Here is a 17,746-nt window from a genome sequence, read left to right on the forward strand (position 1 = left end):
CGTGTCCTGGACCCCACAAACTTTTACTTGAAATTCTGGGTAAACGTTCTGAACATAAGAATGTTGTTGTGTTCTTCATCAGAATGTTGATGTTCATCAGATATTCGTCTAGGTTCATCATATATGAATGAACACATGAGTTTCTGGGTTTGTCATATGTGTTTCATATGATTTTCAGGGTAATATCCATCATTGAATGAACACATGAGTGAGTTTCTGGGTTTGTCATATGCGTTTCATATATGAATGAACATCAGAATGTTGGATAAAGTTAGATAAAGTTGCTCCAGATCTACATTGGATTGTGTGCAGGAGAGAGAGTAGTGGATCTGCAATCTTCAGGCCTATGCTTCTATGTGATATGCAAGGATATTGTATTGTATCATATCTCATACGTGTCCTTCTTTGATTGAACAGGACCAGATCTCCATTTTGCTTTGATTTTTAAGTTTTCACCTATTGTACTGTTCATAGTATGAAACATATGCAGAGTTGAACATTTTGATCATCAGAATGTTCCATTTGTTTTCACTTAGGATGATTTGTAAGACTTCTACTTGATGTAATCAATCCTAATACTGAACATAACTGAAGTGCACTAATTGCAACATCTAGGATGATATTCACATTGGAATATTCCTAGTACTTTCCTTTTTGACATTTAGCTTTGTAAATGCCTTTATTGTTTGATTGATCCATGCAAACGTACTTTTTTGGACATTTGTTCATGTCATAAGTGACTTGCATGTTCTTGATATTATTGGCTTGTATAAGAACAACCTTCTGACCTTTGCTTGAACATTCTGATCAACTCACTAAGCAACATTCTGAACTAACTTTCTAACCTCATACTTAGTTCATAAAACCAAATGTCCTTTGATTTCTTGAATCTTGATATAATTTAAACCTTGTTCCGGTCTTAATAAAACACTCAATAGCACAAGTTAAATACCAAGAAATTAATCAAAGTCCATTAATTCCTTAATCATCAAGGTTTATTATCTTTAAAATTAATTAGAGATTTTCCTCAACAGTCATAAGTCGGTTAAATCTGTTTCAATCAAATGAGAAGTGCTCTTAGATGTTGACAAGGTTTCCAAAAGGGTAGTTTATCGTATTACCTTATACGGATGATTCTGATAGACGAGATTCACGTTCCAATTACATTTTCAGTTTTCAATTACATTTTCAGTTTTATTAGGTCATATCCAACGGTCCGATCGATTTTATTTGATATTGTGAGTCGGTTGGGTCCATTTCAATCAAACGATAAGTGTCCTTTCGTGTTGACTAGTTTTCTAAAAGGGTAGTTTCTCGGATTGACTTATACAAAAGATCTCAATAGTCGGAATTCAAGTTTCTATTTCATTTACAGTCTAATTAGATCATAACCAAAGATCCTATTGATTTTATTTGATATCGTGAGCATGTTGGGTTTGTTTCAAATTAAGAAGAAGTGTCCTTTCATGTTGAGTAAGTTTTGGAAGGGGTAGTTTATCGAATTGATTTATACGAAAGATTCTCATCGATGAAATTCTAGATCTTGTTTCATTCTTAATACAATTTGGTCATATCCAATGGTCCAGTTAACTTTATTTGATATTCTAAGTTGGATTGGTCTGTTTCAATTTGAGTTCCTTTTTGTTTCTTTTCCTCTTGGTTTGGTTAATACATTTTGAGACCTTGACACATAGTTGAGGCTACTTTTTGGTTAAAAAAAATTAAATATGTTAATAGTCAAAGTTGATGATTGACATGTGTGAAGTGGTTGACAACGACTTGTATTTAGGAACATAAAGAGTATATTGTTTGTGTCAATGAAATATAAGAGTAAATTCAATCATTTCATGTGCATAATGGTCGTTTTGCAAAATTTAATTTAGAGCCCGTTTATTATAGCTTTTTTAATTAAAAAATCACTTATTTAAAAAAAAAATTGAGCAAACTCCATTTGCTACCAAAAAATATTAACAATATTAATTAAATCTTAACCTTAACAATATTTCTAGTTTTATTAATTAAATCTTAACAATCACTATAAAAAAAATATTAAATCTTAATAATATTAATGGTATACACATTTTTTAAGATTGAACTTTTAATTTTTATTATCGTTTTTTTTAATCACAAAGGAAATTTTATTAATTCATCAGGTCATAAAAATACACCTCACTTATATTTCTATGTAATTGGGGCAGAATTTTTTTTTTTTGGGACAGATTATGAGAAACATTATTGACCATTCTTGGACTGAATCTAAAAAGACAGGAGTCAAAGGAAAGCTTCAGATGTTGAATTTCTTTGACCCCAGATAGGTTCGATCTTCATCCTCCTGAATCTTCACCATACCTATCACTTTTTCGTTGTCACTTTCAAACTCCCCTTGAATCGCAATCAATCGTGCAAAAGCCTCACCAGATCCAGACTTCGTGAAAGCCAACAGTGGCAGCCGAGGCACTCTCTGGTATGGTCATGGTACCTAGAAATAGAAAGAGGTTTGTTCAAGATGATCATAACATAGCCCTGCTTCTGCAATTGCTTGATCCAGAAGAGGGAAATTCAGGTAACAAAAAGTTCTTAATCTCTATCTTAATGTCATTGACAAGTTGCAATAGTGCAAGGAAAAAGATTGTTAGTTCTGGTTATGCCAAAAACATAGACAAACTAGCAGAGGCTGAAGTTTCTTGTGATGCTTAAAAACTTGTCAAAAAATCATCCACAAACAAATTCCGAAGTATGTTGAATGGAATCCGGCACTCATGAATGCAATTCATCAATTATTTTTATCTTTTTTTAAAATTGTATATTTACTTTAGTGTCTTACAAATTTTGCTAATTTGTTTATCCCCATTTAATATGCTTTCTGTTTTATTTCATTGGCCTTGCCTATGATAACAGTAGCACATACCATTAATTATGTTGATTGTAATCAGAGTTAGCGGTGATACCATAGAATCTTTGTTGTAGATTTTCATGAAGATACTCTCTGCCATTGCTGTGAGAATATTAGCTATGGTAGATTGTACCTAAGAAGGAAACAATTATAATATATTATACCAAAAGAAATAAAAAAAAATAAAAGAAGGTTGGCGTCACTGTTGGCTTTCACGAAGTCTTGTTCTAGTTTGGTCCATTTGGAATGGAGAACGCGAACCGAACAACGAGCTGGAAGGGGTTGAAGCGGATCTGAGATAGGTGCTTGAAGGTAGCACTCTGGAACTCACTGATGTTGTGGATTGCTTTCTGGATTATTTCTTCCTCGGGTAAATATCTATCTTCAAAAATGATTAGATTCTTAGCAAACCAAATGTTGTTTGCAATGGCTGCAATTTGTATCAAAACATTTTCTGATTTGTTGAGTATAGAGTCAATAATCAGGCCAAGAAAGTTAACACTTTGATCAGGCCTGATGGTTCGAATAAAGCATATGTTCGGTTGACTCCAGATTATGATGCATTGGATGTTGCCAACAAAGTTGGTATCATCTAAGTTGCACTGCTTATTTGAGCAGAGGGAATCCTCACTTTTAAGATAATTGATAGATATCACATGTTAGGACTTCTTTCTCATCCTTATATATTTGCTTCCGTGTATTCAATTTTGGGGATATTTTCATATATCAGTTTATATTTTAAAGTAAAAAAAATTCCAGTCTGAGACTAAACCATATTTTTTTTATCCTTCATTGAACTATTATTCATTTTTCTTATATATGTATATTTCGTTAATTCAAAATGTAGCAAAAAAAAAATTTAAAAAGTGATAATAAAGGAGAAAATTTAAAACCAAGTTAATTAGATCGTGAGCTCAAATTTAGCTCCACTACTTATACATGTATATTTCATTAATTCAAAATGTAGCAACAAAAAAAAATTAAATTTAAAAAGTGATAATAAAGGAGAAAATTTAAAACCAAGTTAATTAGATCGTGAGCTAAAATTTAGCTCCACTACTCATACGTGTGCAACATGGCTTGAATTCATGGTAAAAGCATTTTACATTAAAAACAAAAAACAAAAATTATACATTGGGCGGGCATCAATTTTTTTCCCTCTACTTTACACACACGTTGCCTCATTGTTTGTGAGACTCTTCCTCATCCACTATTCATTAACTTCCCTCACTTCTTACCTTCACCTTCCTTTCCTCACAACTTCATTCTTTGTTTCTGAAGAGGTAAAACCATTTTAATTGATCTTCATTCCATTACTCTTTATTTTTTTTTTGAAGAATTCATTTTCATTTCATTATTTACTTGGATAATTATAATGATAAAACATTTTAAAGTTGTTATATAAAAAAGACATCTTGCTAAGATAGAGAGCAATTTATATGTGTGTCTGAGTCAATTGTGAAGAAGATATGAGATGACTACTAGAATTTATTTCAGATTCTTGTTTTCTTTTATATACTTGTATACTTTTCGCGCTAGTTGACACAACAAAAACATGTGTATATTTTTCATTCAGCCATGGTTGAAATAAAACGCCGACGAACGGAGGTTTGCAATGGATCAACTATGTCACCCTCTTCAGACAAAAAAAAGGAGCAGTTTTTTCAGGGAAGACCTTTTGTGAATTTGGTTCCAGATAGGTACTCATATTTTTCCTTATAATTGTGATTTGTTTGTCTATTATTATTATTATTATTATTATTGTTATTATTATTATTATTATTATTATTATTATTATTATTATTATTATTATTATTATTATTATTAATAATAATAATATTATTCTTATTATTATTAAAAGAGTTTTTATTTGTGACAGTAAAAGTGCATTATCATATTGCTGGACCAAATATACTGATTTATCTTATTTCCGTTAAATTTAAACTTGCACAAGTGCTCGTTTTTTGTTGAATTTCCCAACTTATATTACAAGAACTTTGCAATGGTTGTGTTCAGTATAATATGTCCATTAGATAGCTTTTTCGCAAGATTTCGGTCTCACCGATACTTTGATCAATTTCCCAGCTTATATTACAAGAACTTTGTAATGGTTGGCGCTTTATGTATGAACTGCTTATATATTATAAACTGCGGTCTCACCGTAACTTTGATCAATTTTCCTAAAACTTTATACGTGTGTGACATATCTGTCTGTTAGACATGGTTTTACAATGGGTTATCATAGAGGGTCAGACACTGTACAAACCAGCCTTTTGCATGTGCATGTCGTATTTGGTGTGAAATCCGTGCTGATCAATCAAAAACATTAGGATCATTCTGTGGTGCATAAAATAGTTATTAATTGAGTGTAAAAAAGTATACGCAAATGGACGTTGAGCTTGATGTACAGAACCTATGTCGTTGAGCTTGATCATACAATGCGTCTGAAAAGGATTATATCGTTAAAAATATATCAGCATTTTGATGTTTGCAGTCATTTTATATTTTAAATTGCGGCGTTGCCGCAACTTAAATTACTGTTTATGTTCATGATACTATAACCCTGTAGAATTTTTAAATCATTTTAGCAATATGTTACAATGTATCAGCCAAGAATGATGGACGTTTTGTAGTTTGATCTAATTCTATAATCTAAATCAATAAGTTGTTGTAACTTTCATCAAAATAACACGAACAGGAACTTTATATATATTTGATGACTCTTAAACGTTATATACATTCTTCATCAGTTCATATATATTTCAAAATCTTAAAATATTGTTTATGTTGAATTGATTTATCTATGTAGCATGGGTAAAAGTTATTATTATTATTATTATTATTATTATTATTATTATTATTATTATTATTATTATTATTTCTTTGATTGGTTTTTATTTTGGTAAATATCTCTTGATAATTTAACCCACATGTACCTTCCTTTCCAAAAAAAATAGCCACATGTACCTTTGTTTGGTTAATTTTGACTTAGTATTTTTCTCAAAAAGCTTGTGCACCTATTTTTTAGCTCTTTTTTCTCAACTTCCATTTAGTTGTTGACCACGTGATTTTTTTGTAATGTTGAGCAACACGTGATTATAAATATGTATTTCAAAGCAAGTAAGTCATTTATCTTACTGATTGAACTTGCAGTGAAGAAGACACAAATATGGATTCCAACAAGGGAAAAGAAATATTTGAAGATTGGAATCCAACATGTGAACATGAGGTAATTCATTTGTAGTATCAATTCACACGGTTTATCTACTTACATATATTTGACATGTAGTTATGAAAAATTTGCTAACATGTGAACAGGAGCTAAAACAAAGGATGGCTAAGATGGAGCTATCCTTGGAAGAGATCAAAGGGATATTGAAGAACCTCACGCACCAACCAGTTCCAATGTCTAGTGTCAATGCTGATAAGGAAGATGGCAATAAGGACTGTGAACCCGTTGACAAGGAAATGTTTCGGAAAGTGTTTTTACCATCAGGTAAAAACAAAAACAGCAGCACACCTCTTGTCGTAGCCAGCACTCCAACTGGGTTCTACATTAGATCCCAAAAAAGCCAAGACACTCACAGTAAATTATGTGGACCTTTTATTCCTAATGTAAGTAATTTACCTTTATGTTACTCATTTGGTATAATTGTTATTATAGTTTTCATCATTAATTTTTTTTATGCCATATGTTCATGCAGTGGTTGTCTTCGGTATTTAAACCAGTGAAGGCAATGACTTTGAACTCTGACGAATGTGATATGGCATCTTATTTGTTTGGCCGTTCAACTGATGAGTTAGTCATACATTTAACATTTCATTTAATATTATCGTTTCTTAGAAAAATATAAACATTAGAAGTGACAAAAACTGTTCATTTTTTTATTTGCAGCAAACAGGTCTTGATTGTCTCAGACATACCTTACTGTGAAGGAACAAGAGAGGTTCTACAGTGTCTGAAGCCTAGAGAAATGCTTGACCAAGACGTAGTAATCTTATTTTTGTTTAACATTATTTCCATTTGCTATTTTTTTCTTTCTGAAATTTCAAATTCTGTTATTTTTCTTCCTGTATATGGTCTCAGTTTCTATCTATCAAATATATATATATATATATATATATATATATATATTTTATGGTATTGAAATATGACAATTACAGATGAAACAAGGTCTTATATATTAAGGTCTTTTGTTTTTTTTGAAACATTATATTACTAGTCTGAATCATGAAACTCGTTGGCATTTAAATGGAGTATTAATATAAGAACTTATTTGTTTTGAATAAACTTCAATATAATGTTTTGTACAGACTGCACATTGAACTGAAAGTAAGCAATTCTTTACTATAGTTTTATCAGCATTTTCATTTTTGTACTGTCGTCATGATTTAGTTAGGTGTTGCATTAATTCATGATTATCATCATATGATAAGTTTTATGATTGGAAAATCATATTTTGAATATGCATATTATGGTAGATAGATGAGAACCTGATATACATGATTGAAAATTTATTGCTGATAATGACTAGAAAGTGTATGAGATTACGTGAATATTTTAGTTTAATGCATATATGTTGCTTTGAAAACTAATAAGGATTTTAAATGAAAGGTAATGCACGATCTAATTATTTTGTATTCTTAAAACCAAAATTAGTAATTGTGTTGTGTATCTTCTATAAGAGTGAGGCATATGTGAAAAGGTCCAAATACAGTTTTGTTAAAAGGATGAATATTCTTCATTGGAGCAATTTTTATTTCAAACATGATGTTTGTTGTTTGACTGTTATGCACCATCTAAATGTGAAAATGCTTGTCATATATGATATACATTTTAACATAATATCTTCACATTGTTGCAGATAATAAATCTAGCTGTGTGTATGTTGACTTATCAAGCAAAGAATGAAGTGACAAAAAGAGGAATTTGGTTTTTGCCGACCATTTTCTCGGTACAAACTCACATAATTTTCTATCGCCTATTAATTTAATTAGATTTGTTTTAATATACTACTTCACATATATCTAATTGTCACTAAAAATATTGTCTATCATAGCAATATGTGCTGGCATGGAAGGCACAAACACAGGTCATGATGAAAAAATACCATAACAAGTTTATGGGGACCTTTGATAAGATTTCAAAGGTAATTCACAAAACAATATCATTACACGACACATAGGTATAATATATTCGCCTAAATATTATCTGTGAATGTATACAGATATTTTTACCAGTGCATGATTCTGAATGCTCACATTGGTTCCTGCTTGTGATCGACTTTGACAAAAAAGAGTTAATTTATCTCGACTCACTTCCAAGTCATTCAGCCCGTGCTGACAGGATGCGAAGCATTAAGAAATTGGTAAAATTATATCCTTATAATTATGTATGTTTATAGATTTCCTTATACCTTCAATACAAATTTTATATCATATCACTAACAAACATTGTTTGGCTTTAGGCTTTGTATATGGAAGAGTTCCTCATGGACTCCTCTTTTTATATGACTTGGACAAGAAATAAACCGAACATATCCGAATTTAGCCTAGTCACTCCGAATGATTTGGGAATGCAGGCAGCAAACTCGTACGTAATTCATATTTATTTTCATTTTTTTTTGCTTATATGTTATCTAATCATGAAATTCAATGTTAGGAATGATTGTGGAATATGGGTCATAAAGTGGATGATGGAAAAAGGCGCAAATGAGTATCAGATTGATGTATGACATACTTCCTTTTCAATTACTTTTGTATTTTAGCTTTTACGTAAATTTTACTGATAAATATGATATGTATGTTATAGGTTGATGAAGGTACAAGACTCAGGATAGCATTGGATTTGATATTGGATCCTTCAAACTTATTGAATGAGACAACTTTGGCAGGTGCAAAACAGTCAAGGAGGGTCGAACAAATCAACTGAGTCACTCGAAGTTGTTGAATTCAACTTTATTTGTTTTTTTAGTGTGGTACAAGGATTTTATTTGTTTTCTATTTCGACTTTGCTTTCGTCTTATTTTTGACAGCTTATTAATGTCAAAACTCCTTTTTTTTATTATTAAGTAATTCGTTGGTTCTGATTTTGCGTGAGTATTTTCAATCAATTTTTTTTTGTAATGTGAGTGACGTCGCTTTAATCACCATGTCATTGGCTAGTACATTTCATATGAAAGTAAGTAATATCTTAAAGTCTAGAGGTGGGTAAGATTGAAAATTATTTGAAACAGGAAGAAGAAAATCATTGCTTCTCCAATCATTGATGATATAAAGAGCAAAGTGTAGGTTCTGCCTTGTTTTTGTTGTTGGATCTGCAATATAGAGCACATACTTTTATGATTTTTGAGGTGTTTGTGGCTGCTATTGCTTTTCCTTTAGTTTTGAGGCAGGTATGCCCAATTTTCAGTGCAGGTTTATGCATTTTGCTTGTGTTTTTTTTAGGTTAGTTTAGGTGTAGTTGGAACCTTTAGAATTACGGTCTCACTGCATACATGCATTATAACAGATTAAGTTCTTTACATAATTTAGAATACAATTACATATTCAGTTTTAGATTATTTTATTATTTTTTATTTTGAAAAGATAAGTTTTAGATTATTCAATTTATCTCAAATGTTATGTCATAATTCTCGTGTTCGCTCCCTTTCTTTTAGTTTTTATTTGATCATTAAATTTAGCACACAGTGAGTCTTAATCCCAAAGTATTAATGTAGGTTTCATAATTTGTTGTAATAAGTTCATTGAAACATGGTCAAAATTACAACTTACAAGGGTGTCTTATTGTAGATAAACTCAAATAAGCTCCTCCAAGGGGACCTTATCATATATGCTAAAACACCTATTTGTAACTCTAGTTTCTCTGTGTTTAAATAAGATGAGTAACTATTTAATAGTTAGATTTGTGCCTATACATACATGTATAAGACGGTGTAGTGCAAAACCATAGAGCATATATTGCAATGACTCCTGAATACTTACATATACATAGTAAGCAATTCATATCCAAACATATATTTATTATAATCCAAGTGCCATAACAGGTTCAATTTAAGCTTCAATCGCTCGGCCTCAATTTCATTGAGCATTAAAATCCGACACGAATACTAACAATGGCCTATTAAAGAAAATATCCAAATTGACAAATTTTTATTTTGATTTTTTTTTTCAAGTCAATGTCTCCCATGTCATTGTTCTTTTAAATCAAATCTTCTTGTCGAAATTTTAGCTTATAGGTAATCTGCATTATATTACACCAATAACCATCCTAAGAAACTACTAAAGCTTACATAGAATTCAAGTCCAAAAACCGGCTTTCACATCATAGTTTTAATGACTATAACATTATTGTTACTGCCAGGCATCTTCACAAAAATTAAACAAATTCATCTGACATGTCCTATTGCAATGACAGCAAGAAAGATTTCATGAGCAACATTGTTACAAATTCTACTAACATACAGTACCCTAGTAGGTGGCTAAAATCTGCAGACAGTGTAAGATTGCATTTTCCATGGTAGTATTGTTCTTTAGCCCATTGTAAACACCAACGCAGTCCCATCGCTTCAGCCACAAGGGGAGACTTGAATGTCCTCTCTTCTTGTTGCAGCATATAGAACTGATCCGCTATGATCTCTAGTTATCAGTCCCCAACTGATTTTCTCATTCGCCAAACAACTTGCATCCACATTGATTTTTAGAGTTCCGTGCGTTGGGGGCAGACACTTGGCCTGAGGAACAACTGAGTTCTTAGCATGCAATTGTCTCAAATTTGGTCTGATATATTCATCCACAAATAAGGCAGCTGAAGATGCTACTTTCACCGGTTCAAAGATTGTGTTCTCAAAGACAAAAGTATTTTTTGCCAAAGTTTCGACAGGGTAACGCCCTCTGTCGGTAAGAGACACTGCAGCAGCCAACTATTTACTGCATTGCAAGGGATATGTATTCAAAGAGGGGATGTAAACCAGAATGCTTTTGCTACATTGCATTGCATAAAAAGGTGCTTGTTAACATATTGTGGCAGGAGCTGTTTTCCGACACCTCGTTACACCCCAGACATTTTGCACCAAACTGAAGGCACGTGACAACAAGTATTCTCAAGCTATGGATCTTTCAGTAAACCACAAATATTAACATTCATCCAAAATAGCTGATAAAAAAATATGACACATGCATGTCTGAAGGCATGTGTCAGCAACAAGAGGTGTTCAAAGACCCAACCTTGCAGCAAAGGTCATCCACCAGACATCAACAAAGTTTGACCACTAAAACTACATAAGTTTGATTGTGCAAAGTAAATAACAAGTTTGGATCATTACTCCATAACTCAAACAAAGAACATAGAGTTGCAGACACTGTCCTGCAATTTGGGCAACTGTGGGATGGGTGAGGCATTGATATCATGACTGCTACCAGAAAAGCCAATCTCATCCAAAAGGACATGATAACGAGTTGGCCTACTGGTACCCTGAGAACATATTTTCACAACTAAATTAAGTATCATGGTTTTACTATAGAAATCCGTGATAATTGCACGCAAAAAGGATTGCAAATGAAAACCATATGGTTAACAAACCTGTTATTCAATAAAATTACTACACAATTACTAGTGAAGTTAAAATTATTCTGTAACTGCAATTATCTATTCCAATGGCTTAAACTGATTTAATTAGCTATTAAATTGAATGAACTAATTGACATTAATCGATTGAAAGTAACTTCAGGCCTTCAAACTTTAAATACTCTAAGCATTACACTATCATTTCAATCATCAAGTAAGTTTTAAACTAACTAACAAGCAAATCAATCTAAGCATTCCACTCATGATTTTCAGCAGTTAAAGCAACAAATAGGAAGATATATGTTAAACCTAAAACAAAAAAAATGAACAATTAGTATAAAAAAATGTCAAAACAGACATTGGAACAAATGGTAAACCTTTTGCACGACTCAAAATTATCATCACTTTCGATGCTTGTTCCATTGCTTGTGATTCGAGAGTTTGGAATCTTCATTTCCACATATATTCTTATCCATTTTTGCTAATCGTTCCATCTCCAAGGCACCCACAAACTAACATAAATAGAGAATACATATTAGAGAGAGAAAACATATTTGACAGCATAAATTCACATAATTAGTAATATGAATGTTGTGTATACTCACAGTTGTATGATGAGGGACATTATGTGCTCTGCCATATCCAACAGAACTTGAATGTGATGGGAAGTTGTCTGCTCGTGGAAATTGGGGGAAAATTGATGCACCTTGATTTGGAAAAAATTGTGGAAAAGTAGATGCAATTTGATTTGGAAATTGAGGAAAGATCGGAACACTTTGAATTGGAACACCGTTGGCGCCGGTAAAATAATTAGGAACATACATTGAACCATCTTTCCATGTTACATTTTGGTCTTCCATTTTAACAGGGGGGTTATCATGTACAACACCTTGATCTTGACTCTGGACATTTTGTTTTGAAACAAATCAAAACATCAGCAATAAAATATCAAAGTACTGAAATCTGCTCCAATTAACTATGAGAAACTACTTACGTTGTCAAATCCTGTGTGCATGTTTTTATCTGTCATGTTTTCATTAGGTCGACCAATCCCTTCATTTTCAATCTAGTACAACATTATAAAAGTTGTCAAACACTTAATAAATTTCCACAAAAAGTATCAAGTATCTTCAATTACCTGTTTTGATATTCTTTTATTGATATCTTCTTGCATTGAAGTAACATTGACAACTTTTCTCTTACGCTTCCTGTCACAACTCTTATCAACACCCTGTGCAAACAAATTATAATTATATTGAATAAATAACACAAACATTTACAAACAAAAACACATTTAACACGATGGTGTAAAAATACCTCACATCCAACGTTTTTGTCATGGTCAGATCGACGAGAATAGTCCTCTTCATTGACTTCATTTAGAACATCACGTCCAGCTAGTTCGGGACAGTTTTGCTTCGTGTGAGCAATATTTTTGCAGAGAGAACAATGTCTCCTTTTCCTGGATGTTTTCTTCTTCTTACGAGGGGCACCTTTGGCCTTGGCTTTGATAGGATCACCAATAACAGATGGATTGGTCTTATATTTTTCACCACTCTCACGACGCCTCTTTATTTTCTCACACAAATTGTAAATCCCCTCCATAGCCTCTTTATAATCATCTGGGTGTTTACAAGAAATGTCATATAGATTATTCAATGCAGTAGACATAGTTCCTCGACGAAACATGAACATTTTTTCATCATCGCATTCTTTAGAAGACATAGACGATATGTAATCATCCTTTGCTGATTTGGTCCACCTTTTGCAAATTAGACTATCAGGAAACTCAGTCATGTGCTCCTGTCTCATGGCACAAATAATATGGGAACATGGAATTCCAATCCGTTCAAACTGTCTACAATCACATAAAAATTTACTTTGTTCCTTATCAAGATAAACTAGATACGTAGAATCTTTGTTGCCAAATCTATTCATCTTAAACTTCACAGTCTTTCCGAGACTAGACTGCTCAAAAACATTTAATGTGATTGCATCTTCTATTTCATTTTGAACTTCATAAAATTTTATCCTCGTAAAGATTTTTGAAGCTTCAAGCTCAAACCTGTGTAACTTTGTTGTCAACACAGGTTTGTAATAGAACGTATTAAAATCTGCCATTAACTCTTTGTGCCTGTATTCTTTTACAGCTCTATTAAAACCATGCATGAAATCAACCAGACTGTTTTTGCTTTCAACATACATATTTATAAACGAGTTTATGCCTTCACACCTGGATGTAGTTCTTATGCCACAAAAAAAGTTTTCTCGCATGTATGCACTCGCCCACATTGTCTTCATCTCATATGCTTTTTTAACCCATGTATTGTGTGATAAATTGTAATCATCAATGACCCTCTTCCACTCAATTTCAAATTTGTCCACGGTATAATTAGCATAAATCAATGAGGAAAAGTCTTCCAAGAATTTTGGATTCTTCACATTCTCTTCAGCGTTTCGATGAAAATGCCATGAACAAAGACGATGCAAAGAGTTTGGAAATACCTCTTTGATAGCTTCTCTCATTGAAAGATCTCCATCAGTAACTACCCCTTTAGGCTGTTTATGATACATTGCTTCTAAAAATGTATTTAAAAGCCACTTGTATGTCTCACGTGTTTCATTAGAAACTAAAGCACAACCAAAAATTGTAGTTCCTCCATGATGGTTACACCCAGAAAAAATAACAAGAGGCTTGTCATATCTATTCTTCCTGTATGTTGCGTCAAATGCAACCACATCCCCAAAACACTCATAGTCAATCCGGCTGGTTGAATCCGACCAAAATAAATTTTCTAAACGTCCTTCTTCTGTTGTGGTAAACTTTGAAAAGAACATTGGATCATGATCAGCTTTAGCCTGCAAATAACTCAACGCAGCAAAAGAATCCCCACCTTCTATTCTTGCCTTTCCTTCATTGTATAAGTAGTTATATAAGTCCTTCCTGCAAAATCCCAGACTCTCATGACCTCCTTTCTGAGCCAGCATAAAACCAAAAATATGACAGGTTCTAACACCGTGTGCGTGAAGGCCATCAACAAGGGCTTTATCAGATTCACTCAATTGACGGTTCTTAGGAACGAAATGAGCATAACGGGTTGGAGTTAACTCATGGTTGTGTGAGGGCTCGAATCCAGAAACTCTCCATTTATTAGTATCAACATTTAAAACTACTCGAATCCTTGCAGAACACTTAGTTCGAATGGTCTGCCTCGAATATGTACTTTGTTTCTTATTTTTATTCTCACCCTCTCTATTACATACTAATCGACGTGCAATTATATTCCCATCATCATCTTTGTTTACATCATCTTTTCTTACCACAAACCCATGACAATCCGCATAGATTTCATAAAATTGTGTCGCTTTTTCCTCTGAATCAAATTCCAATCCTCTTATATCATCATCCGTCAATTCCCTAATCTTCTTGTAAGTATCCATATCCTCTTTTCCTTCTTCATTAAACACACCATTACCGTTGGCCAAATCCTCACCATTTATGTCTCCATCGTTTGCGGCCATTTAAATTATTTATCACAACCTGTCATTGTCCCAAAAAAATAATATCAAAATAGCATTACTAATATAATTCAATGCGAGATATAATCCAAATAGAATTAGACAAGACATATAATATCCAAATAGCATTACTAGCAAATAATATGGCAATTGATTCTGAACCATAATTTACAGTATCATAATTGTGAATGTAAATTAGGTTTTCCGGAGTTATTTACTCTAATAATGTCCATACCTTTCAACATGTGAAGTCCTTTATTGTAAGGTATGAATTTATATATTGAAAAGTACACAAAATCAGATGTTAACACAATTTTGTTGTTTCATTATTCGTGTTAATGATCTGTTGTACTATAAGAACTATAATACTATATGATAAAACAAAACCAGTACCAGCCAAACAATTGTGAAGCACTAGCCATGGAATTTGACAGCTACAAAGAAACCATAAATTGAACATACATTTTTATTCTGAAATCTCAAAGAGTTCAATAAAACAGATTATGCTCCCTGATTATTTGGTTAAAACTTAACATAATTTTGATGTCACTTATGCATACTACTTGATGGAAAACTAAAATATTTCCATCTGTTAAGCATACAACATGACTGCAATATTTAAAAGAATAAATTAATCAACCAGCAGAACTGATTGATACCTATAACTATATCATATCGTATAGTATTCCCTTCAATTTAACAGCTTTATTCAATCCTAGAATGAACCTTGGTTTTGCCTGCATCATAGGTGAAACTCTACCAATCTCAGGTTTCAAGTAGGGATTTTAAATGAATTTGAGGATTTATATCTTACACCACATTTCTGTGATTTTGATTCAAAATTATAGTTGCTGTAGCACCAGGTAAATAAAAGGTGGCAATGCTTTTTCTGAAGCCGTAGTTAGCTAGCAATCGGATTAGTGTTTGTGATTAAGTTTTGCATTAGAAAACAACATACATGTATACTGTATTTAGCCCCAAAAGTTTGGGGGTTTTCCAATTGATTTAGAATTTGGTCACCAGCACAAAACCCAATATTTGGTTTTGTGAGACATCAGTTGGTTTTAATCCCTGAAAAAGGGAACATTTGGTTTTGGTCTTCATCAAAAAAAAAAAAAAGTTAAACCTTCCAAAACTGATGCCATATTCTTGTATCAATGTAAACAAAGTCAAATAAACATCATAGAATTTCAAAACATAAGTTATCAACATACTATAACCAGCAAGTATTTGAGATTTGTCTTGTCATCATTTTTTTCGTGATTCAAATCCCAAAAAGAAAGAAAAAAAATTAAATCAGCGAGTTTCTTTTTTTTGTTACATAAATCAGTGAGTACTCACCACTCAAAACTGATGCCATATTCTTGTATTACAGATTTTCAAATCTTCAATGTCTTAATTATTCAAACAAAGAAAAGTTTTCCTGATTCTCTTTAAATCTGAATGCAAATTAGGTTTTTCTGAATGCCCAATTCTGAAATGTTATTTACAAAAAGCCAATTGATACTGAACTGTAATTTACAGAACTATAATTCTGAACGTAAATTAGGTTTAGTAAACCTTCTGAATTGAGCATATGGGATTCAACATTCTGAATCATAATTTACATCAATAACTCAAACATTCATAATTATAATTATGAATAAAATAGAAGAAAGAAAACCTGGAGAAGATGAGTGGTGATCGCTGTTGTTCCTAGATGGAAAGTTGGAGATACTGATTCACTCTTTACACATAAGGTGGATGGATAGAAAGATTGAATGTTTGTGAATTGTTAATTGTTTACAACAGTTTCACAGAATTGAAAGCAAAAAAAACCAACCGTAGTAGAGAAAAGAAGAACGTGGTTATGCCTGTGTTATCAATGTTGGACAAAAAAGAATAAGATGAAAGAAAGAGGGTGAGTTTACAATTTTTATAAATTATATGGGAACAATTAAAGATTGATGACATGTCACAATAATTTACACCTAAGGTCTTATATGCCATACAACTCACGTGGGTACAACAAACCCATCTTTGTTCCATGGGTAGAGAAGTTGTCACCCTTAAAATATATCTACAATTTTGATTCACATGTAAAAAGAAAAATGTTACAATATTAGTCGATAAAAGAAAACGGCAAGCATAGAACTCTCTCACACATGCGACTCGTTCTCAACCTACAATATCATCAGGTAGGTGTGAACATGGTTCGGTTTAGAAGAAAAATCGAACCGACTGAACCAAATTGTTTTTATTTTGAATTGAATTGAACTGAACTATTATAATGGTTCGGTTTTATGGTTTTGAACCGAACCGCAGCTAATTTAAAAAAAAAATGCTATTGTGAACCAAATATTTTTTAACTGAATTGTTATTACTAATGTTGTTGAAAAAATATAAAAAAAACCAAACCGAATTGAACAGTAGAAATTTTTAAAAACCAAACTAAACCATTCTGAACATAACTGCATTGATAAATCGTAAATTAAATTGAACTGAACCGAATTGTTTCTGTTCAATTCAATAACTATTCGTAACGATTTGGCTTTTTTTGTTCAGTTTAGTTAAGCAGCTCGATTCAGTTTTTGTCCACCCCTATCGATAGAGACCCAATATTGGCAAAGAAAAAAAAAACTAACATAATGAATGACATGCTAACATGTGTCATTAAAAAAACCTACAATATCGGCCTTTACTAGTTAAGCTAGGTATCAAAGATATCAACACATAACAATTCATCTCAAATAAAAATATATAAAAACGGGAATTTCAAAATTGCATTT

At 32.2% G+C, this 17,746-nt stretch overlaps 2 protein-coding genes across 2 annotated transcripts; one reads left to right on the forward strand and one right to left on the reverse strand.

Moving 5' to 3' along the window:
- Nucleotides 1–2,248: 2,248 nt before the first annotated feature.
- Nucleotides 2,249–8,982, forward strand: LOC146934708 (uncharacterized). The gene is made up of 13 exons (XM_085706653.1): nt 2,249–2,563; nt 2,968–3,263; nt 4,470–4,593; nt 6,047–6,122; nt 6,212–6,508; nt 6,598–6,692; nt 6,789–6,882; nt 7,759–7,848; nt 7,954–8,043; nt 8,122–8,262; nt 8,362–8,486; nt 8,556–8,622; nt 8,706–8,982. Exons 2-13 carry the CDS (start codon nt 3,227–3,229, stop codon nt 8,823–8,825), a joined length of 1,356 nt encoding a protein of 451 aa, XP_085562779.1. The 5' UTR covers nt 2,249–2,563; nt 2,968–3,226; the 3' UTR covers nt 8,826–8,982.
- Nucleotides 8,983–10,190: 1,208 nt separating this feature from the next.
- LOC146934709 (protein FAR1-RELATED SEQUENCE 5-like) lies at nt 10,191–17,012 on the reverse strand. The gene is made up of 6 exons (XM_085706652.1): nt 16,642–17,012; nt 12,777–15,000; nt 12,598–12,690; nt 12,454–12,525; nt 12,065–12,361; nt 10,191–11,971 (listed from the first exon to the last, which is right to left on the reverse strand). The coding sequence occupies exons 2-6, from the start codon at nt 14,979–14,981 to the stop codon at nt 11,861–11,863; spliced, it is 2,778 nt and encodes a 925-aa protein (XP_085562778.1). The 5' UTR covers nt 14,982–15,000; nt 16,642–17,012; the 3' UTR covers nt 10,191–11,860.
- Between the last annotated feature and the right edge of the window lie 734 nt (nt 17,013–17,746).

This window comes from Medicago sativa, chromosome 4, assembly GCF_051527215.1.
Source record: "Medicago sativa cultivar Bolivia chromosome 4, Bolivia_mono, whole genome shotgun sequence".
NCBI lineage: Eukaryota > Viridiplantae > Streptophyta > Magnoliopsida > Fabales > Fabaceae > Medicago > Medicago sativa.

What these genes read in the sequence shown, in the direction of transcription:
- LOC146934709 (XM_085706652.1), bottom strand. Translation starts at nt 14,981, where the DNA reads ATGGCCGCAAACGATGGAGACATAAATGGTGAGGATTTGGCCAACGGT. An exon ending in ATAAAAGAATATCAAAACAG is followed by an intron (nt 12,526 to 12,597) that starts GTAATTGAAGAT and finishes ATGTTGTACTAG; the next exon opens with ATTGAAAATGAAGGGATTGG. An exon ending in TGCACACAGGATTTGACAAC is followed by an intron (nt 12,362 to 12,453) that starts GTAAGTAGTTTC and finishes CAAAATGTCCAG; the next exon opens with AGTCAAGATCAAGGTGTTGT.
- LOC146934708 (XM_085706653.1), top strand. Translation starts at nt 3,227, where the DNA reads ATGTTGTGGATTGCTTTCTGGATTATTTCTTCCTCGG. An exon ending in GAGAAATGCTTGACCAAGAC is followed by an intron (nt 6,883 to 7,758) that starts GTAGTAATCTTA and finishes ACATTGTTGCAG; the next exon opens with ATAATAAATCTAGCTGTGTG. An exon ending in TGCGAAGCATTAAGAAATTG is followed by an intron (nt 8,263 to 8,361) that starts GTAAAATTATAT and finishes GTTTGGCTTTAG; the next exon opens with GCTTTGTATATGGAAGAGTT.